Source organism: Dromiciops gliroides, chromosome 2 (assembly GCF_019393635.1).
Source record: "Dromiciops gliroides isolate mDroGli1 chromosome 2, mDroGli1.pri, whole genome shotgun sequence".
In the NCBI taxonomy this organism is placed as follows: Eukaryota; Metazoa; Chordata; class Mammalia; order Microbiotheria; family Microbiotheriidae; genus Dromiciops; species Dromiciops gliroides.
The window spans coordinates 254,476,588-254,499,961 of NC_057862.1; the positions used below are offsets into that span (position 1 = coordinate 254,476,588).

The 23,374-nt window shown below is 39.7% G+C and overlaps 2 protein-coding genes across 3 annotated transcripts in view; one reads left to right on the forward strand and one right to left on the reverse strand.

Annotated features, from left to right (window-relative positions):
- The first annotated feature begins 1,232 nt into the window (after positions 1-1,232).
- AKAP5 (A-kinase anchoring protein 5) lies at positions 1,233-18,951 on the forward strand. 2 transcript variants are annotated; one of them, XM_043981559.1, is made up of 2 exons: positions 1,233-1,368; positions 9,980-18,951. In XM_043981559.1, exon 2 carries the CDS (start codon positions 10,289-10,291, stop codon positions 11,642-11,644), a length of 1,356 nt encoding a protein of 451 aa, XP_043837494.1. In that variant the 5' UTR covers positions 1,233-1,368; positions 9,980-10,288; the 3' UTR covers positions 11,645-18,951. The 2 variants fall into 2 exon arrangements, with proteins under 2 accessions (XP_043837494.1, XP_043837495.1); XM_043981560.1 differs by having other exon boundaries at positions 1,236-1,364.
- A 922-nt stretch (positions 18,952-19,873) lies between these two features.
- Positions 19,874-23,374, reverse strand: part of ZBTB25 (zinc finger and BTB domain containing 25) — a 47,249-nt gene continuing 43,748 nt past the window's right edge. The window contains exon 5 of the mRNA XM_043981563.1: positions 19,874-20,518. Within this exon, the coding sequence (XP_043837498.1) occupies positions 20,411-20,518 (108 nt within the window). The 3' untranslated portion in view covers positions 19,874-20,410. The remainder of the gene's footprint in view (positions 20,519-23,374) is intronic.

The following is a 23,374-nucleotide window of genomic DNA, read 5'->3' on the forward strand; positions in this document are numbered from 1 at the left end:
TTGCCTTTGCATTGACCATGCTGCATGCCTAAAATGTGCTTCCTCCTTACCCTTCCCTGCCTTTAAAACTGAGTTCAGGCACTATCTTCTGCATAAAAACCTTTTCTGACTGCCGAGTCCCAACTGCTTACTGCCTTGCCTCCCAAACTACCTTGTATTTAATGACTGAATAGATGTGTATTTCTGTTGTACATATTTTTTAAAATTTACTTGTTCATTGCAAGTAGGGAATGTTTCATTCTTTGTAATTGTATCTACATCACCTGGAACACTACCTGGCACATAATAAATGCTTAATGTTGTCGACTGGCCGATTGGTTGACTGACAGCAAAAGAAAAAGACACGAATGGATTCCTACCTTGTGATTATATTAGTACAGACCCCTTTCCTGCTGAGCTCTCAGGGGCTCTCCATTTCTTACCAAGTCACATGCTCTTGCGGCTATAGGACCTCTTCTATCCACCCCCCCCCAATTAAGTGCCAGATGCCTGTGTAAATCCATCATCCAGACTCATCTCACCTTCCTGCCACACCTTTCCTTAGTCTTACATCTCACCTTATTTTTTTTTTCCTCCCTTGGAAAGCCGATAAATTCAGCCTCCTCCTAGAAGGGTCTTTTCCATTTCTTTGTTTTCTGTGGCATTTTTTATGCTCCCAGTCAGGCTGTCTTTTCCACGCCCCTTCTCTAGTGTCCGCTGTCTCCCCTTTAGATGCCTTGAATGTCAGCCCCACTAGTCTGAGGTGACTTCTTAGTGCAGGGAGAGAGCGCCCGCCCCCTTTTCAGCCCCATCCCCAGCCTCATCCCCACTTCCATCTCCATCCCCATCCTCAACCCCATCACCACCCCCCAACGCTCCCTTGACTCCCCCGCTGCCAGACCTGGTCCCAGCCCCTCTGAAACACGGGCTCTCCTTCCCTCCCTCCCTCGTCCTACCCTCCTGCTGCAAACCCTGCCGCCTCTACACTTGAGGCTGACGCCCCCTCCAATTGGGCAGGCTCCCCATCTATTGGTGCTGCCTCCTGCCAGTCTGCCTGGGCTAGCTCCGCGGCTGTGAGCTGGGGAAGGGGCGTAAACCATTTTTCGAGCTGCACATCTGTCCAGGGCTGCAATACGGAGCGGTGGGCTCGGCATCCCGCTCCCAAGGAGCTGGCATTGCAAAAGCGTCCGTAGCCCTGGGAAAGGCAAAAGGTGTGAACCCGCGAGGGGTCTGTGGGCTTCTCCGTACTCTTAAGTGCAGCTCTCCAGGATCCAGGAGTTTGCAGAGGCAGCAGAAAATCTGTACTCGGAGACCGTGTGTATGTCCACCATGCCCTGACTGGGCTCTGCAAACATGAGTTTGCAAGGAACCATGACCACCCTTGGGTAGGTAAGTAAGGAGCCGAGGGCACTGAAGGTTTCAGGGGAGGGCGGCAAAGAATACATGTGACTGTCGTCTTGTGGGTGATGGAGTGGGTGGGGAGTTCTACTTCCCAGACCGTATAGAGTTAATGGGAGAGATGGTGAAATATCCTTCGAGAGGCCCCCTTCTAGGTCTCACATCCTAGGGCTCTATGGTTAAGGGTAAATGCTCCCCAGCCCAGTAGTTTTTTGTCCCTTAGAAAAGATCCCAGAGTTAGACCTGTCTCCATCTTATCGCAGCTTTGAGGAATCTTTGCAAAGCCTGTTTGATTGGGATCCCCTCTACCCCAACCCTCTTTTTGGAAAATTTGTGGCATTGCCACTGGAGTTAGTTTGTAGAGGGATGCTTGATTAGCTTTGGGATTAATTAATACGCTGTGTTGTGCTGCATCTCATTCTTTAAAGTATATTTTATTTTATAGTTTTTTAAAATTATGTTTTCAGGTGGAGCTGATGGGAGCTGAGAAAATATAATTACATGAGATACAAAATCATTTTGATCAGAATTCAATTATGGGAACACCTGTTACTGTGCATTGTAATATGTTTCTTGAATTTGTTGGACAGAGTTTTAGGCCCTCTGCTCTGACTTTGGCAGGACCAAGTTGAAGTTCCTTCCAGGTCTAAATCTATTAACCTATAAATGCTTCATATTTTTCTCTCCACAAACGACAAGGTTAATTGGAATTTGCCTTTTAATTATAGTTTCACCATTTTCCCCCCTATGGATCAGTGGGGTCCCATCTTTTAAAAAAAGGAAAAATGGATTCTTCACCATTTGTGCCCTCTTTGTTTGAAGGAAGTAAAGGCTTGGGGGGGGGGGAGAAATGCCTAGTGCAGGTGTTAACACATTTTCTTCCAAACAGTATATGGAAAACAAAGCTGCCGTCAGAAAGAGTGTGATCGAGTGGTTCTAGCTGTGGGCTGGGAGTCAGGTGATTTCCTGGCTGTGTATCACACTAGCTCCAGGACTGTAGACAAGCTAGACCTAGAGTAGGAGATCTCAGACACCAGTCTAAGGCTGTACAGGTGGTGTTGAGAGCAGGGTTGGAATCCCAGTGTTCTGACACCAGGTCTCTTTTCACTAGACCCTGGTTTCATCTGTGAAATGATCTCTAAATGACCTCTAAGGTCATTTGCCAGTTCAGGTATTTTATAGCTCCACAAAAAGCTGCCAATAAACCGATTATTTGAAGAAAAAAAGAGAAAGAAATGGCAGCCAGCAGGCTAACCAGAATGAATGGCAAGAAAGCCAGAAAGCTGTGGGATCTCTCTTCATGCTGAGAAATCTTTCTGAACCCTCTAACTGGTTTTTGATTTTATGCAGTGCTACAAACAGCGCACTGTGCAGGGACTGCTTACTGTGTCAGTGGGAAGACATAGCTTGCAAGGCTATGTAAAGAAGATTTTTTAAAAAATTAAATAGCAAGTAAAGAAAGGAACAGTGTGTGGTATAGTAGAAAACATACTAGGTTTGAACTGACGGTACCTGGGTTAGATCTCTAACTCAAAATCATTTAATGCCTTCCCTCTGAGCTTATCCCCAACGTATCCCATATATCCTGTCATTGTTTGCATGCTGTCTCTCCCAACAGACTGTGAGCTTCTTGAGAGTTAGTACCGGGTTTGGGGGTTTTTGGTTGTTGGTTTTTGCTTTTGTTGTTGTTGTTTGTATCTTTAACACAGTACATATCAGAAAGTAGACACTTAATAAATGCTTACTGACTCTGTGACCTGGGGCAAGGCAATTAGATGATCTGTGCCTTAGTTTCCTCCTCTGTAAAATTGGGGGGGGGGTTGTAAGGACTAGATAATCTGTAAGGACCCTTCCGGCTCTAAATCTGTGATCACATGAGAATTCTTTTAAAATTTCTTAATTTACTAAATGGATAGAACTGAACCTGTGATTTCAGTGATAAAAGGAACTCTTGGAGAAGGAGTTTCTACCAATGCAGGGCGAACCTTCTCTGCAAACTATAAGGTTGCTTAGCACAATGGTCTCCCAACTTTTATGCTCACACACCTCTATCAGCAAAACCTTTTTGATCATGCATCCCCAATATGTGTATGTGATAGGGCACTTAGGGGGCACAGTGGATAGTGCTGTACTTGGAACTAGAAAGACTCATTTTCATGTGTTCAAATCTAACCTCACTTACTAGCTGTGTGACCCTGGGCAAGTCATGTGACCCTATTTGCCTCTGTTTCCTCACCCATAAAATGAGCTAGAGAAGGAAATGGCAAACCACTCCAGTATCTCTACCAAGAAAACCCCAAATGGGGTAACAAAGAGTCGGACACAACTCAAAAATGACAACGCTGTCGTGATAATTATGTGCCTTATAAAAATATACAAATAATAGAAAAATTTAAAAGATAAGAGAAATATTAAATAACATTTTATCCTAGAGTCAATAGGGAGCTACTGAAGTAGACCAGTACTTTAGGAAAGTCACTTTAGTGACTGAATGGTTGGAGGATGGAGGATAGATTAGAAGGGAGAGAGTTGAAATCCATTAGGAGACTATGGCCATAGTTCAGGCCAGAGGTAATGAGAATCTGAACTAAGATGGTGACTGTTTGAATAGAGGAGACAGAAGTGAGCAATGTTGGAGAGGTAAAGAGGACAAGCCTTGACAATTGATTGGATATGTAGTGTAAGGAACACATGTCAAAGGGGTCACCAAGATTGTACCAAATATGACACAGAAAATGAGCACCTGGGTGGTGCTCCCAAAGAACTATGGAAATTGGAAAGGCACATGGATTTGTGGAGAATAATCATGTAATGAACTTTACAATGCATAAAAGCCATGTAGGCCAGCCCATGCAGTATGATTCACTTTGTTCCACTCAAGAAGAAAAGGGAAGTCAGGGCAGCAGGGTTGTTGCCCTGGTTGTTGCCATTGTGGTAGGGGTGCCTACTACAGCTACGGGGTGATCTGGGGAACAGGAAATGAGGATTCCAGGGAGTTTTCCCAATAGACTCTATAGGTGCCCAAGTAGCAGCATAACTGTCCTGACGAGCCAACTCCAAGGAGAGAAATAGAGAGAATGGGAATTTACCCAGTGGAAAGAAGGGACCAAGTGAATGGCGGGGGGGGGGGGGGGGGGGGCAGGTCTTAGAAGATAAGGGTAGGTGTGTTGTGTGGAGAAAAGCCCCACCATAATGGGCTATCACTGAAAGGGTAGAAGAAAAGCTATTCTTCCACCTTTCAATTGGTTGATCATCCATTCCTTGGGAACAGACCAGGGCCTCCACTTTGGAGGCTACTGGTTGCGAGCACTTAGCAGTTAAGTGACTTCCCAAGGGAACATTTCTATTTTGTATCACCTTCTATCATGATGTTTCACTCCCCCGGCTTTGCTTTTTGTGTGTGTGTGTATATGTGTGCACATGCATGCATATGTGTGTGCCTGTGTGTATATATCTTCCCATATTTCTTTGAATGCTTCATATTTCTCATTTTTATAGAATCACAAAATTCCATTTATAATTAATATACCATTCTTCATTCATCCAGCCTCCAGTTGTTGGATATATACATAGCTTTCAATTTTTTTCTATCATGAATAGAGCAGCAGTAAATATTTTTGTACAAGTAAGTCTTTTTTGTATGCTATTTTTGGAGGCAGCTAGACAGTACAGTGGATAGAGCATTAGACATGGAGTCAGGAAGACCTGACATCAAATTTGGCCTCAAAAACCTGCTAGCTATGTAACCCTGGGCAAGCCAATTGACCTCTGTTTGCCTCAATTTCCTCATCTGTAAAATGAGGACTGGACAGCTGGGTGGAACATTATATAGAGTGCTGGGTCTGGAGTCAGGAAGACCTGGGTTCAAATGTGGCCTCAGACACATACTAGCTGTGTGACCCTGGACAAGTCACTTAACCCTGTTTGCCTCAGTTTCCTCATCTATAAAATGAGCTGGAGAAGGAAATGGCAAACCACTCCCGTATCTTTGCCCCAAAAAAAAAAAAAAAAACCAACACAAAAAACCACCAACAAACAAATGGGATCATGAAGAGTTGGACACAACTAAAATGACTGAATGATAACAACCCCAAAATGAAGATAATAATAGCACCTATTTCCCAGGGTTATTGTGAAATTAAAGTGAGATATTTGTAAAGCACTTTGAAAACCTTAAGATGTTATATAACTGCTAGCTACTATGACTACTACTATTGAAATACAGCTCTAGCATTGCAATTCCTGGGTCAAAAGCAATCATCAGTTTTGAGATCCGTTAACATACTGATTGCTCTCCAAAATGTTTGCACCAGCCATCCATCAGTCACACAAACAATATGTCAATATTTCAGTTGACAGGTTAAGTCAACAAGCACTTATTAAGCACCTGCTAAGTGACAGGCACTGCAATTATCCCATACAAAGAAAGACAAAAACCTGCCTTCAGGGAGTTCATAGTCTAATGGAAGAGAATGCAGGCAAAGGACTATGTACAAACCAAATGTAGACAGGGCTATGTGAAGGTGATCAATGAAGGGGATTGGGACAGACTGGATATTTGCTGGGGCTTGAAGGAAGCCAGAAGATTGAGCTAAGGAAGGAGAGAATTTCAGACACAGGGGACAGCTAGTGAAATAGCCCTGAGTTAGGAGATGGAGTGTCTTGTGTCAGGAGTGGCAAGGAGGCTGGTGTCACTCCATTGTAGGGTACGTGGAGGAGAGTAAGGTGTAAGAACACTAGAAAGGTAGAGGCAGCTAGGTGATGCAGTGGATAGAGCACTGACCCTGGATTCAGGAGGACCTGAGTTCAAATCTGGCCTCAGACACTTGACACTTACTAGCTGTGTGACTCTGGGCAAGTCACTCAACCCCAATTGCCTCCAAAAAAAAAAAAAAAAGAAGAAGAAGAGGAAGAAGACTAGAAAGGTAAGAAGGGTCCAGTTTTGAAGGACTCCAAAAGCCAGAGGGAGGATTTCATATTTGATCCCAGAGGGGATAGGAAGCCATGAAAGGAGTTTTTTGAGAAGGAGGTGACATGGTCAGGCCTGCACTGTAGCTATCACTTTGATAGCTGAGTGGATGATAGACCAGATTGGGAAGAGATCTGAGGCAGAGACACCAACCAGCAGGCTATTGAAATAGCCCAGCTCAGGGGGCAGCTAGATGGCACAGTGGTAAAGCACTGGCCCTGGATTCAGGAGTACCTGAGTTCAAATCCGGCCTCGGACACTTGACACTTACTAGCTGTGTGACCCTGGGCAAGTCACTTACCCCTCATTGCCCTGCAAAACAAACAAACAAACAAACGAAATAGCACAGCTGATGAAGGCCTGCTCCAGGGTGGTAGTGGTGTCAGAGGTGAGAAGTGAAAATATACCAGAGATGTCACTTAGTAGAATCAACAGTCCTAAATTCTTTCAGTGAAATACTAGGCAAGGTTCTTAGTTCAGAGGGTGGGTGGGAGAGTTGGAGCAAGATAGGTTTAAGGAGGGATGAAAAGGTTTATGGGACAGTGAATCCATTAGGGATTCATTAATATGAGAAGACTACCTTCCCACCATGAGGGCGCTGTTGAGCTTACGTAAGTAACATAAGTTTATAGCGGACCCAGTCGGCTCTTAGATGTTGTGATTCATTTTTTTCTTCCTTCCTTCCTTCCTTCCTTTCTTTCCTTCTCTCTCTTTCTCCCTTCTTTCCTTCCTTCCTTCCTTTCTTTTGCTTTGTTACTCTCTGTGTAAGGTTGTATCTTAAGGTTCTCTTAATTTACATTTCCTTTATGATCATCCTAGCTGTAATAATGTCTAGCATAGTATAGTGTTTTTGTTGTTCAGGCATTTTTCAGTCATATCCAACTCTTTGTGACCTTGTTTGGGGTTTTTTGGCAAAGATGCCAGAGTGGTTTGCCATTTCCTTCTCCAACTCATTTTACGAATGAAAAAACTGAGGCAAACAGGGTTAAGTGACTGGCCCAGGGTCACACAGCCAATGTCTGAGGCTGGATTGGAACGCAGGTCCTCCTGGCTCCAGGGTTGTTGCTCTACCCATTGTAGTACCTAGATGCCCCACAGAAGTAACATAGTGTAGTAGAAATATACTTGGAGGTATAAGACTTGGGTTTGAACCCCAACCTGAATGACCATGGCTGAATCCTATGACTGCTTAGCCTTAGTTTCCTCATCTGTAAAAGACCACTTGTCTCATAGAGAGATTGTATGTGCGTGTGTGTGTGTTGTGTGTGTAATAAAACCATTTGTACACTATAAAGTACTCTATATGTGGGCTACAAAATGTCTTTTTCTTTCATCTTACTCTCTCTGCTTAATAATAGCCTACATTTATGTAATGTTTTAAGATTAACAAAAATATTTAAATTATTATTTAACTTGAGCCTCCCCACAACCCTGGGAGGCAAATACTGTTATTATTTCCATTTTACAGTTGAGTAAACTGAGGCTAAAAAAGTGTCTGAGTCAGGATTCAAACTCAGGTCTTCCTGATTCCAAGTGCAGTGCTGTGTCTACAACACCTAGCTACTTAGCATGTATACTGAAGCATTAGCTATTCAAGGCTGCCCATCCAGTTATAGTGTTATTTCAGAAGCCATATTCCTCAAAATATTTAGCTCCTGTAGCCTTTGCTTTTATATCTGCTCAAGAAAACTTCCAGGGGCAGCTAGGTGGTGCAGTGTATAGAGCACCGGCCATGGAGTCAGGAGGACCCGAGTTCAAATCCAGCCTCAGACACTTAACACTTACTAGCTGTGTGACCCTAGGCAAGTCACTTAACCCCAGTCGCCTCACACACAAAGAAAGAAAGAAAGAAAGAAAGAAAGAAAGAAAGAAAGAAAGAAAGAAAGAAAGAAAGAAAGAAAGAAGGAGAGAGAGAAAAACTTCTGGCACATTGAACTCGCAAGGGGTAAGAGGGACCGATCAGCAATTTAATAATACTTAAAGTGTCATGAGAGAGTGAAATGACAGCATAAGCCCACTGTGATCCAGCCTTTCATTATTTAGTTTTAGGGTTAGAAAAACAACATCAGATCTGCTTATTTTGGTCCTCCCAGTACTAACTACTTTTATGATAATGACTTTTTAAATGTTTATGACAGATGGGTAGTATTTGATTAAGCAAATATTTACCTGCATCATAAAAGGTTTTGCAGGGCAATGAGGGCTAAGTGACTTGCCCAGTGTTACACAGCTAGTAAGTGTCAAGTGTCTGAGGCCGGATTTGAACTCAGGTCCTCCTGAATCCAGGCTGGTGCTTTATCTACTTGGCCACCTAGCTGCCTTCCCCCCCCCCCCCCGTTGTGTTCTTAATGGTCATTAATGAAAACCCCCAGGATTCTGATAAACTATTATCTCACACTTTCTCTCTACGACTGCCACTTGTCAAATGGGGTAACTTTTAAAGGTCCTGTGTCTAAGGCATCATTTCAGTGGATAGCTTTCAATTGAGCATCAGGACCAAACTTTAAAATGCTAGGAATAAAATAGGAAAAAACAAACAAACAAACAAACAACCCAACCAACCATTTACACCTAGGAAGAGGTGGTAACCTATTTTTCAAAAATGTTCTTCCCGGGGCAGCTAGGTGGCGCAGTGGATAGAGCACTGGCCCTGGAGTCAGGAGGACCTGAGTTCAAATCCGGCCTCAGACACTTAACACTTACTAGCTGTGTGACCCTGGGCAAGTCACTTAACCCCGATTGCCTCACTAAAAAAAAAAAAAAAAAAAAAAAAGTTCTTCCCTAAGCACTGAAAACTATTTCATGATTACTCTATAATAGAGTAGCCCCAAGCAAGCACATACAATTTTTACTAATAGGGCTACTACAGATTAATGAGGGGCAGCTAACTGGCCCAGTGGATAGAGTGCAGAGCCTGAACTCAGGAAGATTCCCGAGTTCAAATCTGGCCTCAGACACTTATGTGATCCTGGACAAGTCACTTAACACTGCTGGCTTTAATTTCCTCATGTGTAAAATGTGCTGGAGAAGTTAATAGCAAACCACTCTAGTATCTTTGCCAAGACAACCCCAAATGGAATCATAATCAGAAATGACCAAACAACAAAAACAGATTAATTCCTCAAAACATGTCATTTTCTAGAACCTAGTTCATTATGCTTTTTATGATAGAAAAGTTTGATTTTTCTACATACGCACACTCAGAACCAAGCAGGAGTAGAGAATTAGGAGAAAGAGAAGAATTCAATTTCCTTGAAAAGTAGTCTTTTCTTTCCCAGAGAAAAATGAGACCTTTATGATCTCCATTAGGGAACATGCATTTCATAAGGAAATGAGTTTGATAGTACCATCTTTTCCATATGTCTATCTGCATCCAGCTCATAAAAATTACATAAATAATTAGAATCATGTCGCTCTGCATCACTCAATTTTGTATAACATATTAAAAGGATTTTTTTTAAAGAACAGGGAAAAATTTTTCATTCATGGCAAAAGTTTAAAGTCAATTTGTTTTTATTTTACTTTCCGTGCCATCAGCTTTCACAATTGAAACATATGGTGAAAATAGGACTATTCAACAGAAGCATCTATGGAAAACACTGAAATGAAATATAACTTTTTCTTCCTTTTCAGGTTGATGATACAAATATAGAAGAGTGCTCATTAAACAAAGAAGCCAAACTACGTCCAAAAGGGCTTTCTTTCATGGAGAAAGTAGAACTACCAACAAAAGAGGACCTAGACTGTTTTAATCCAGAAAGAACCACCAAAAACATCTGTGTGGAACAAGACGACTTGTACTCACAAAAGGGATAAAACAAGAAGCAAACAAACAAAAACCCTGCCCTTTGGGATGATATTTTTATCAACCATCTCTCCATAAAAGACTATAAAAAGGAGAGCAGATATTGTTTTTTAGAAACCAGAAGAGTGATACAAAAAATGGAGACAACAGTGGCAGAAATTCAAGTAGAAAGCAAGGATGAGAAGGAGTCTGTAGAGATAAGTCCTCAGGATGAGGAGCAGGTTGAAAAAGCATCCATGATTTGTTTTAAAAGAAGAAAGAAATCAGCCAAAGCTTTGAAGTCGAAGAATTGTTCTGAAAAAGCCCTCTCAGCACCCCATCACACAGGGCCACGCAGTGCCAAGCATCACACAGAAGTGGAAGCTTCAGATCAGTTTCAGTCACCAGGGGGGACCTGGGCAGCAATCAGACGCCTTGTCACTCGACAGAAAAGGTCAAAATCTTCAAAGAAACAAGTCCCCTTAGATGCTAAAACACAACCTAAAGAAAACACTGGCAACACCAAACCTGCTAAGAAAAAGGCTCGACCCAGGATTAAAATCCCCTGCATAAAACTCTCGAGAAGCAAGAAAAAATGCAGCCATTCCCAAATTATTGAAGAATCAGAATGCAATATGAAAGTAAAGGAAGTTACAGACACTTTTGATACAAAGATTCAGACTCCTCGGGATGCTCCAGCAGGAAAGGATAAATTAATTGCAGATGTAAGTGGTGATAGTTCCCAGGGAGGTAGTGTAAGTGTGCCCCAAGTTAGTAACATCAGCTCTTCGGCGGAGAATGTGGCTTCCATAGAACTTGGGGTTGATACAGAACCTTGTTCCATTCATACAACCGCATTAATCCTTGAAAAAGCTATTGAGAAGACAGAAGAGAAACAGGTGGTAAACTTCCATCCAGAAAGCCTCCCTGAGACTTCAGAAGCAGGACACCAGCTCCCTAAGGAGAATGCAGAGGTCGGTAGTGTTGTGGCACCCGATGAAACCCCTGCAGAGGCACCTGCAACTCCAGAGACACCGATCGTGGAAGAAACATCTAAGGATGGCACAGACCAGGAGCCAAAAGAGAAAGAACATGAAAGTGGAGTGATTGCTTCTGAAAAGAACGAGTCAAAAGACAACATAGTGTGCTTCAGTAAACCAGATTTCAAAGAAAATGCAGTAGGTCCGAAGACGCCCCAATTAGAAGAAAGCAAAAGGATGGAACCAATTGCTATTATTGTCACAGACACTGAAGTCAGTGAATTTGATGTAAAGAAATCCAAAAACGTCCCTAAGAAATTCTTAATATCAGCTGAAAATCAGCAAAGTGAGCCATTTTCTAATGCTGTCTCATCCCAAGGGGTTAATGATTTTGAGGGCAGAACTTCTGAACAGTATGAGAAGCTTTTAATAGAAACTGCTTCCTCGCTTGTGAAGAATGCCATTCAGTTGTCTATAGAACAACTGGTGAATGAAATGGATGCTGATGACAACAAAAGAAACAATCTTATATAAAGGACCAGAATTTCAGCTCATGTTTTCTTTTAATGGAAACCTAATGAACATTGTACATTTTATGACATCTTTAATTCAGAAGAATCATTACAGATACACTTACAGTCTCCAAAACTCAACAGCACCAGCTCCTGTCAAGTTGAGAGGAGAATTTGGCCCAGAAATGTACTATATTTATCCTTAATGTCCTTTGATGACAGAACCTTGTTTCATAAAGCAATTTAGTTCTGCATATACATTAAGCCTGCATTTGGTTTTAAACCCTTTTTAAAAAAAATGCAATTTTGTTGTTATCATTGTGAATAAGGTGAGCTAGTTTTGTAGATGTGTGAATTATTGTGGTTGAGTAACTAGCCAATGGTCTTACCTCAGAAACATTGCATTATCTTAATTTCAATGGCATATGTGTATGTTCACAAAATGCATATTTTAATTAGGAAGAAGTGGTTTTCTGTTCTTGATTCTTCTAAGCTATTGGCAAATATTTGCTTTAAAATGCTTGCAAATAGTTGGCAAATAGCTTGACAGCTGTAAATGCTTACTTTGACTTCTCTGTTTACCCTCTATACATTGATGCTCATTCCTCCTTTTTTATGAGAGGCATCCTAGAGAGGGGAAATAAGGAGAATAGTGAAGCAACCTTACTTAATATGCCATCGCTCCTCCTTAAGTCATGGTACTAAGTGACCATTAAACCCATTCCTTCAGGAAATCACCCTGCAATTGACTGCTTATAGTTTCCCATCCCTCTAGCAAGTAGTTGGCCTTGTAGAGGGATAGCAAGTTCGAAGAAAGATAGCCCAGCAGCTTAAAACCCTCTGATGAGGCTCAAACATTTTCGTTTTAGGAAAGCGTCAGTCAAATTTGGCCAAAACACCAAGTTATTTATTATCTCCTTTATTATGTGTGACGTTTCCAAAAAATCACAGCAAACTGTTCTGGTGTTTGCAGAAATCATTTTTACTTTAAACAAATCAGCAGCTTTGTGATAAAGAAAGATGGATAGAGCATTTTCCATATTCTATTCAGAGAACAAAGCTTTTTTTCCTCTTTCAGAATTTAGCTACACCAACTATGGAAGAGATCTGGGTAACAAATTAAAAAGGTTTTTTTTCTTTTTCCTTAAAGAAGAAAGAGAAAATAATACATTATTACCTTTTGTCAGTGGCAAGAATTGAACCAAATAATAGATATGACTGGCATGATTTAGAATATCTTGAAAGGAGAGGAGAGCTACTATTATTCCAGAATAATTTAGGATAGGGTTCTTGTTAGCTACATTGTTAAGAAAGGGAGGGAAGGGGAGCTCATGGTTTATGGTCTTATTGCCTTTCTATCTCAGAGGGTGTCATTTTGCCACCTCAGTTTCTCACCAGATCAAAGGCCCATAATGTTTCATAAAACTCTACCTCACAGGTCACTGTTTGTGGTCTAGAGCTTAATTTTGGCAAGTTCCACATGGGGGTGTTCTGAAGGTAACAAAAAGCTTTGACTAGATAGGTAAGGTATCTACATTACAGAGAGTTTCATGTCAGGAAAAAAAAACAACAATTAGTCAATCAGACAATTAGAAATTCTTTACTGTGTGAATTCTCATATTTTATGGGTCACATATAGTACATATTACTAGTTTGGCCTACAAAATCCTTTTTGTTCCATTCCGTATACACATTCTCAGCAGAGAAAATTCTTTTTTCCTGAAATGGGAAAATTAAACCAAATGACAGGCGTAACCTGCAGGAATTTTTACTTTGATATAAAAGTACAAAGTTGCCCCCCAGATTTGTGTGTCCTTTGTGCTTCCAAATCTGGAAAGAAAATACCAGCAGTTTCACATGCATTCAAATATATCATCTACAGTGTATCTTTTAGGGAACATGAGGAAAGAACCCAAAATCAAATTCTTAAAATTGTATAGACATTACTTTTTAAAATGACTTTGGTCAATTATCTTGATCACAGTATCTCTAATTCACTGTATGTGGTGCTAACAGATTTGGATGGTTTTTTATAACTACCAGCAAATACTATGCCATATTTATGAAGTAAAGAACTTAAAAACCCGTATGTATATCCTTATGTATTTTAGTTTCACAAAGGATACAGTATCCATTTATTGAAGATGCCTTTGTGCAAGCGGACTTATTTTAATTTTAAATAATCATTCATAACAGATCAAAGACAGAACTTTTACTAACCACTGAAAATGTTTTGAAAGGGGTACCATACAATTAAGTGGGCAAAATTTACAATATAAAGTTTATGTTGTATCAATAGCATATGAAAATAACATTATCACTAAATGCAGAAAATGACTTTTTAAACTAGCCCTATCAATTGCTATTGGTTTTTCACCACTTTAATATCAGTAATTAGTATATTACATTAGATTACTTTTACAGTGAGATATATTTTTGATTGCTTGCATACTAAACTTCTCGTTCTTCCATTATCCTACTGTAAGGGATTAGCTAATTAAATTAAAGAGGACGGCCAGCCAGAAAAATTAGTCCAAATATACATTGATTGATTCTATTCAGTTACAGGCTAAGTCTTGACACGTCTTCTAATAAGTTGTCCAAATCATTTAACTATGGTAGAATTTAGGGGACATCAGTTGGGGTTTAGAAATATTTATAGCAAAGATTTCCTGCAGTAATAATAACTTTTAAATTAGTTGACCTTTAAATATATTAAACCAATTAAAATAAATGTATTTTTATTCTAATCCTAATTCATGTATTTATTAATATTATTGAAATAATCAATAGATAATCTAAGGGGAAGATATCAATTTTCATAAAATTACTGATTTGCAAATGCTAATCTTCAAATATGCATCGGTAGACTAGGATTCTTAGTTTCACTTTGTTCTCAAAATTTTGTTAGCCACAGTAAATTACTGACTCATTTTTTAAAAAAAGATTCTTCCCCTGCTCTGGCTTTGAGAGTGTCAGTTATCTGGTTTGGTTGGTTCTGGTTACAGTCTCATGGATATCAAAATTCCCCTCTGTTTTATGCGCATTATTCACTGAGCATTTTCTCAAAGCTTTTTACAAGGTACAAAAATAGTACCCAGTAACATTTAAGTAAAGGTAACAGGAAACAAAAGAACCTTCAAACAGAGAGTGTTCTCTGCAACCACCACCCCCTCTTCAAAGAATAATAAGCATATGGCAGAAATTTATGCCTGTGTGATATGGGCTCAAGAGAGCTGCATTCATATTATCTTTTGAGGGGATCACCAAGTTATGTCAACTACATTAATTAAGTCTATTTAATAGAGTTGTAGGGTTTTTCTAGTTAGTTGACATCTATGCCCTATGAACTACACTGATAAACAGAATTACTGTCTACTCCAGGCTACTGAATTGAAATTCTGTGTTCATCTTAAACAGTTTGCTTTAAAGTTTTGTTTTGTTTTGTTTTGTTTTCCCTTCCCTTTGCGCCTTCAGAACAATTCTGGATTTATTGCTGTTGTAAATCAGTTAAGACCTGATTTTCCTGCGGCCTTTACTATATTTCATTACTTTTAGGATACCCTGGTTTCAGCTACCCAATTTCATAGGGTAATTTTCTGTAATTTTCTAACCCTCTGGAACAGGGACTCTAAACTTGGGGTGATGAACTTTAAAAAAAAAAACTATTTTGATAACTATCTCAACATAATTGATTTGCTTTATGTACTTTCTCTCATGCATTTAAAAACATTCTGAGGAGTCCATAGGCTTTGCCAGATTATTGATGTTGTCCATGTTACATAAAAGGTTAAGAATGTCCCTAAAGAACCTTAAGTTTCATTTTGTAGTGAAATTCCATTTTACTGTGTAACTTGGGTTTTGAAGACTGCATTTAATATTGCAGTTATGTCTTCTTTCTTTTTTTTGCATTTCCATTTAAAGGGCTTTAAATTGATTTTTAAAAATCACCTGGTCACATTAAAGACATTTTGTGAAAGCCTACACAAACTAAAGCTCTTCATCCCACATTTGGTAGACCTGACTTCTGACTCTAAGAGAAAACCTTAACTTTCAAGGAACCCCTGCAGGTTCAATTGTGATTCTGCCATATTATAACAAGACACCTAGGACCACTCCATTCTGGAGTATATTTGGCACACCTTGGTTTGATTTCCAGACTCTGAATCTCATTTTTCTTTAAACTGAAGTTTTTTAGAACATAAAAAGAGGACTGTATATAAAGCCATGAATCTCTATTCCATACGGCTTGCTCTTTTTAAAAGCATATAAAAAACTCAACACATAACTTTCAAAGCTGTCCTGCTTGTATGTGTTCCATCTGAACATCCTTCTGTTCTCTTCTATGAATAATTTCTATGGCCTCCTTTTCTTGGCATTGCAATTGGTGGCCTTCCTCTGTTCCCCACGTCCTTCCCAGTTAAAAACAGGAGGAAAAAAAAATAAACCTTGCAAACAAATCCATAATAGTCAAGCAAAACAATTCCACATGGTTGATATGTCCAAAAAGTATGTCTCTATAGCCCTTTGTCAAAAGGTAGGAGATATATTTTGTCATTGGTCCTTTGGTTGGTCATTGCTTTGATCAGAGTTCTTAAATTCTGACCCTTAAGTTCTTAAGTTCTGACCCTTCTGGGCTTTTCTTTGCTCATGTGTTAGCATTTAAAGGTTCCTACTCAGCTCTGGTATTATAAGGAATGCCTAGAATTCCCCTACTCCATTAAAAATCCATTTCCCCCATGTAGTATTATACACAGCTTTACAAGGGAAAATTATTCTTGATTATAAATCAACATCTTTTGCTTTTTTAATTATTCTACTTCAAGATCTCCTTTCACTTATAATAAACATTGCTTGGGCCTATGTGATCCTCACTATGGTACCTTAGTTTTTGAATTCTTTCTTTCTGGTTGCTTGCTACATTTTGTCTTTGACATGGGAGTTCTGGATTTTGGCTTGACATTCCTAGGTGTTTGGAGTTTAAGATTTTTTTTTCTTTCAGTAGTCAATTGGTGGATTTTATTTTCCTTTGTGCTCTGGTTCTAATAGATTGGGAAATTTTCATTTAAGATTTCTTTATGAAGTACAGCATCCAGGTTGTTTTAAATGGTTTTCAAAGAATCTCACCAATTCTTAAATCATCTATTCTTGACCTGTTTTCCAGGTCAATTGCTTTTGATAGTTAATAGCTTACATTTTCCTCTATTTTTTCCAATGGCTTAATTTTGTTCTAATATTTCTTGTTATTTGAGAGTTTTTATTTCTGTGTAGTCTATTTCAATTTTCAAGGACTATATTACTTGAGAAAAGTTTACCATTTTCTCTTTTAGGTTACTGATTCACCTTCCAATTCTTTCCTCCAGAGTACTGATCTCTTGCTTCATTTTTTTCTGGGTATTCATTTAGTCCTTGTGGAAGATTGATTTTTTTTTTTTTGTCCTTGGAGTCTCTGCTTGCAGTTGTGAAGTTCCTCTCTTCTTCTAGGTTGGATATTTGACTATCTCTGGATCTGTAACAATATAGTTGTCAGTGTCTTATGTTTACTCATATCTTCAGGCTTAGTTCCTAAACTGGGGCTTTGTGACAGGGCCAGGCTCTGCCCTCTGCTATGCTTTTAGGTGGGGTGGTTAGCCCTTCTGATCTTGACCTAAGTCACTAGAGTTCTTGAACTGACCTCCACCTCCCAGGGTATGTCTATGCTAGGTGCATACAGTTGGTTTTTAGGTCCCCCTGGATCTTTGAGATTCAGTGTGCTCCATCATCAGGGCCCTTCTAAAGCATCTCTGGATAGTGTCCCTGTGCCAGGAGTGTCCTAATCTGCGTATGCTCAAGGGAGACCACCCTGAGCATTTCTTGTGGGAAAGCCCTCTACTCTTTTTTTTTTTTTAGGCAATTGGGGTTAAGTGACTTGCCCAGGGTCACACAGCTAGTAAGTGTTAAATGTCTGAGGCCGGATTTGAACTCAGGTACTCCTGACTCCAGGGCCGGTGCTCTATTCACTGCACCACCTAGCTGCCCTGAGCCCTCTACTCTTGCTGTCTCTGAATACAGAGCCTTGCAGGCCATAGGTTTCCCTGGTCTGTCCATGGGTGTGCAGGGAGGGTTGTGTCTTGTTTACCGAGGGCACAGGCTTTTCTGGAAGGTTCCTTTTTTTTTTTTGGCGGGGCAATGGGGGTTAAGTGATTTGCCCAGGGTCACACAGCTAGTAAGTGTTAAGTGTCTGAGGCTGGATTTGAACTCAGGTCCTCCTGAATCCAGGGCCTGTGCTTTATCCACTGCGCCACCTAGCTGCCCCCAGAAGGTTCCTTTCTTATTGCCTAAAGATTTTTGGCTGACTTTTTAATTCTGGGGTGGATGAAGTCATTTGCTGTAGTTTCTCAGTGGATTTCTTGATCATTATTCAGTCTGGTGCTATTTTTATGTTTCTGCTGAAACAGGTATGTAATGTAGAAGCTAGGACATCTGCGTTTGTTCAAGCAAGCTATCTTGGCCTCATCTTGACTGCGCACTTTTGTAAATGGGACTATTTCTTAGAAAAGTCATTCTCCTAAGAGGCAGTAGAGAGCACTGGACTTGAAGTCAGAAGACTTAGACTCGTCTTATCTCTACCACATCAGATATTAGACAAATCTCTTTGTCTCTCTGGGCCTGTTTCTTCCTTTAGAAAACATGAAAGGATTGGCTTAGATGACCACTAAGGTCATTTCTAAATCTAAAGGCCTATGAGCCTTTGGCAGGGGATCTTAACCTGAGTTAAGATTGATTTTGTGGGGTCCATGAACTTGGATGGGGAAAAAAATTGTGTATTTATTTTCACTAACCTTTGGTTTCCTTTATGATCCTATGTATTTTATATTATATATTTGAAAATATTATTCTGAGGGGTCGAAAGACTTCACCAAGAATGCCAGAGGGGTCTATGACATGAAAAAATTTAAGAACCCCTGTTGTGTGATCTATAATTCTACTATCAAATGGAAGTATTATTAAGTGTAATTTAGTCTGTCTTGACCTAGCCAAAACTAAGTAAATCTGAAAGTATACTGAGTTTTTAAACAGATACATGATGTATTCATTTTGGATATGTGAACAGGTGCAGGAACAAAATTCAATGCTACATATATTTATAGTAGTACTTTGTCTTGAAAATGTTAAGTAGAAGAGATATTACAAAAGTTCAAGTTGCATTTGTGATTCTCATTGAAATGGCTACAATTTTGTTTCTGTAGGACAGATACCACTGTCAAAAAATTGTGGAGAAAAAAGAGGTGTCTTAAACTGAATTAATATGTAAAAAATACTAATACAGATTAAATATTCTATATCAGGTCCATGTTGTATTTTGCAGAATATGGTTGGTCTATCTCCTGTATGTGAAACATGAATACATTATGTTTCTTTCCTAAGTGCAGAAGGTTTATAATTAAACTACTAAACATAGCTCAGCTATAAAACCTCATCTTTCATTTATGCTTTTGATTGGGCAAAAATAAGAGAGGTCAATTGGTGCATTACATCATGGCCCTATCTTATAACTACATACCATTTTTTTTTTTAAATGAGTGCACCTATAGTAAGGGATAGAACACACATGTTTTAAAACATCAAGTTAGTGAATTTCACATAAGCTGATGGGCAACTGGATGACAAATTAGGACTTTGATGAAACCAATTCCAGATGCATTCCAGTTGTTGATCTTAAAAAGAGCCTTATTTGGTTTTCTAATGTTTTACCATTCTTACTGCAGTGAACTTTTCATTACTTTCATTCATTCAGCTTTTTTTTTATGGTGTTGATGTGAAAAAAAATGTTTCTTTTAGAGTTATGAAGATTTCTGGCTGACAAATTTTGTGATATTTGCGTGAAGTTGGGGTAAGCACTAATCTATCTACTGCAGTTAATTAACAAGTTAACCAACTTTGTTTCTTCTTAAGCACTACAAGAACCATATTACTCTACTGGAGCCTCCATGTATAACTCTTTGAGGTGTTTATACCTAAGTCTATGTCTTCTAAGTGATATAAGGTCTTTATAAGTGTGTTATCATAAAGTCCTATCAGTAGTCTCAGTAATCACAGGATTCATAACATACCAAATAAAACCAAATCCTGCTCTAAAGCAAAAATGATGACAATAATAATGGTAATAATAATAATAGGTAGCATTAATATAGCACTTTAGGGTTTGCAAAACATTTTACATATTATCTCATTTAATCCTCACCACAACTCCAGCAGGTAGATGCTATTATTATCCCCTTTTTACAGATGAGGAAACTGAGGCAGAGGTTAAATGACTTGCCTAAGGTCACACAGCTGGTGTCTAAGTCTTTCTGATTCCAGTGTCTACCTAGTAGTCTCAATTTACATACCTTACCACAGGGCACCACTATATCTACTATCTATATCTATAGATACACAGATATATATGTATACATGCTATGTGCACGTATATATACAGACACACCACACACAGACTATCTCCTGACTCTCCCTGATGGTACCCTGTTCCTTCAGCCAGGCTAGTGTGGCTGCCTAGTTGGTGGCAATACACTGATAGTCAGTGGTGGCAGTGGCAGGGATGACAGTTGCTTCATCACGAATGTTGCTTCTTTCAATGATTGGTAGGTTTGCAGTTGGGCCAGTTATGGTGGGGTGAAGTATTGCTTTTCCCAGGGCTCCTGGGATTAGGGTTTTGGGCTGTCTCCACTGGGCTCTCAAGGGGGTGGTAATGGTTCAGTACCCTCCCCCACACACCCCATTCCCCAAGGTTACAACTTGTGGCCTCCTATCTCTTCCTCAGGGAAGAGTCTGACTTACCTGCCCCTTCAAGGGCAATTGAGGCTGTGAACACAGGAGCTCCTGGAAGTCTTGCATGTCCATCACAGTCTGCTCTCTTCAGTACATGTGAGGGATCAAAGAGAGAAACTTCCATCCTGACCAGAAGACATTTGTCTCCAGTGTCTATTTCTCCTTGGTTACCCAAAAGGGTGAGACATATGCATATGTGTTATACTAGATTCTACAGGAGCCTAGCTTACTCACACTGTCCTTTTGGTCAGAAGGGATTCCAAATTTGGCTTCACAGTTGGAGAATGGAATACCATTTGTACACAGCTATACTTGCCTGCTTATAACTCAAAGATACCTTAATCTTTTGGAAAGGCTTTATTTTCATCATCGTGTGGATACTTTCCTGCAATAATGCACGTTGAAACCCATCTACCTGATTTTCCATGGCCAAAAATGCAATACAAATTAACTATGTAGCAGCTAATTTAACTGTCTGGTGATGAGTCTCTCCAAATTCCACTAGGCTCTTGTCATGGAACCCCTACCCCTAACCCATTTTTCCCCCATAACACTCTTCTTGGGTTTTTTGGGGTTTTTTTTGGTGAGGCAATTGGGGTTAAGTGACTTGCCCAGGGTCACACAGCTAGTAAGTGTCAAGTGTCTGAGGCCGGATTTGAACTCAGGTACTCCTGAATCCAGGGCCGGTACTTTATCCACTGCGCCATCTAGCTGCCCTCCCCATAACACTCTTAAGTCTGAGGACAGAGGTAGTAGCCCATTCTAAGCCTCTGTAGCATTGTCTTTACACACCACTAGGTTAGCCTTTAAGAATTCCAGGCTCCCTCCATATCCAGCTGACACATCAGGACAGGACACAACAATACTCCAGTGGACAGAATGGTACAGATGTGAAAATGGAAACAACCTTAAGCACTAAACAACGAAGATGAAACTGACTAAATACAAATGAGTCCAACTCCATCAAGTGTATATACAAACTACAAGGTTGGAGGAGGAATAATCATATTTTTCCAAATTATAGGAGTAGCTATGAGAAGAAAAAAAGCCCAAACCCCTAAAGGTGTGGAGAGTTATTTAAATGTTAGATTAGGTTGTCACAAGCATTAGGTTGTCACAAAGCAGGAAGTTATGCCTGAGATTAAACGCAAAGTCTTTTATCTAGTTTTTATCTAGTTCCTTAATAATGAGACAAATTGGATTTTTTTTCATTTTAGGAATAGCTGCATTTAAGGCTACATGTGCAAAGTTCAGAAATTTACATAGAATAGGGTTTCCTTTCAAGCAGGTCACTGACATTAAGACCTTTCCCTAAGTTTCCCCAGGATTCCTAGTAGAGAGGGAAAACACAGGTAGCAATGTCACCCCACCCCTACCCCACCTTTCCTGCTGGCTTCCCTCCCCACCATGAACCCAATCTCAAGGTTTTAGGGAAAGTTAAAAGTGACTACTTACAAAGAGGCTGGGAAAGACTGGCCAGTATTCTAGTATTATATGTGGAAATGAAAAGAGGTTAGAAATAAATACCTGTTCGTTCAACCAGTCCAAGTGGCACTGGATATTTTGTTTTTTATATAGAAAAGCTTTGAAGTAGCCCTTTTTAAAATGAAAAAAAAAAACAAACCACCCTGTAAAATATGAAACCTGTAATTAGACATTATATTCAATGTAATATATAATTTGCATACCTTGCCATAAGGCACCACTGTATGTGTATATATATGTATGTGTGTGTGTATCCATAAAGATTTAAATATGAAAAGCTTTTAAGTAGCCCTTTTAAAAAGAAAAGTATAAAATATATAACATAATTAGATATTATATATTACATGTAATATATATAATTTGTATACCTTGCCACAAGACACCACTATGTGTGTATTTAAATACGAAAAGCTTTTGTTTGTTTGTTTGTTTTTGTTTTTTTAGTAAGGCAATAGGGGTTAAGTGACTTGCCCAGGGTCACACAGCCAGCAAGTGTTGTGTCTGAGGCCGGATCTGAACTCAGGCACTCCTGACCCCAGGTCCAGTGCTCCATCCACTGCGCCATCTAGCTGCCCTGAAAAGCTTTTAAATAGCTCTTTTTAAACATGAAAAAAGCATAAAATATGAAATGAATAATTAGGCATTATGAAAATTATGAAATTTTGAAGTGGGTACCATCTCCTTTCCTGCTCTCACCACCAAAGTCCTTGAAACTGCCAAATGGTTCAACATCAGAAATGGCTCATCAGTGGAAATACCATTAAGGAAGATGCTTTATCATCTGCTTTGCCCCTTCATCTTCAATTTCACTGAGATTTTCCCTCTAACTCACAACTAAAACCTCCTAAAATGCCCTGTCTCACCCTTTAGGGTGTCAGTTTCTTGAGAGCAGGGGCTGCCTCACTCTTCTGTTTGGGTCCCCAGCACTTAGCATGATGCTTTTCCCATTCATTCTTCTCCTACAAGGATAGCTCCTTAGTAACATAAAGGGAGCTACAACACATAAACTGGTGATCCTAGAGAGCTACAGGTTGCCGCGAAAATATTGCTACTCTAGGTATAGGTCCTCACGGTCCTCAGTAAAATTTACTCAGTAAATGAATACATGGAAGATATTTTCCAGTCCTAGGTTTTCAGTCTCTAGGTCAGGGAGTCTTAGTTACTATTTCAGCTTATAATGAAAAACAAGTTCTGTATAATACCCAATCAAATTAATTCCCCTCACGAAAGGGAGGGGTTAGAAGCATAATCTCACTTTGGGGGTGGGGAGAGGAATGGAATATGCATTTATTAAGGACCTACTATGTGTCAATGTTATCTCATTTTATCTTCACAACAACCCTGCAAGGTATTTTTGTCACCATTTTATAGATGAGGAAAGTGCGGCAAACAGGTTAAATGACTTGTTCGGGATCACACAGCTAGTAAGTGTCTGAGGCTGGATTAGAACTCAGGT

Coding starts and splice junctions, on each gene's coding strand:
- AKAP5 (XM_043981559.1), top strand. CDS start 10,289: ATGGAGACAACAGTGGCAGAAATTCAAGTAGAAAGCAAGGATGAGAAG.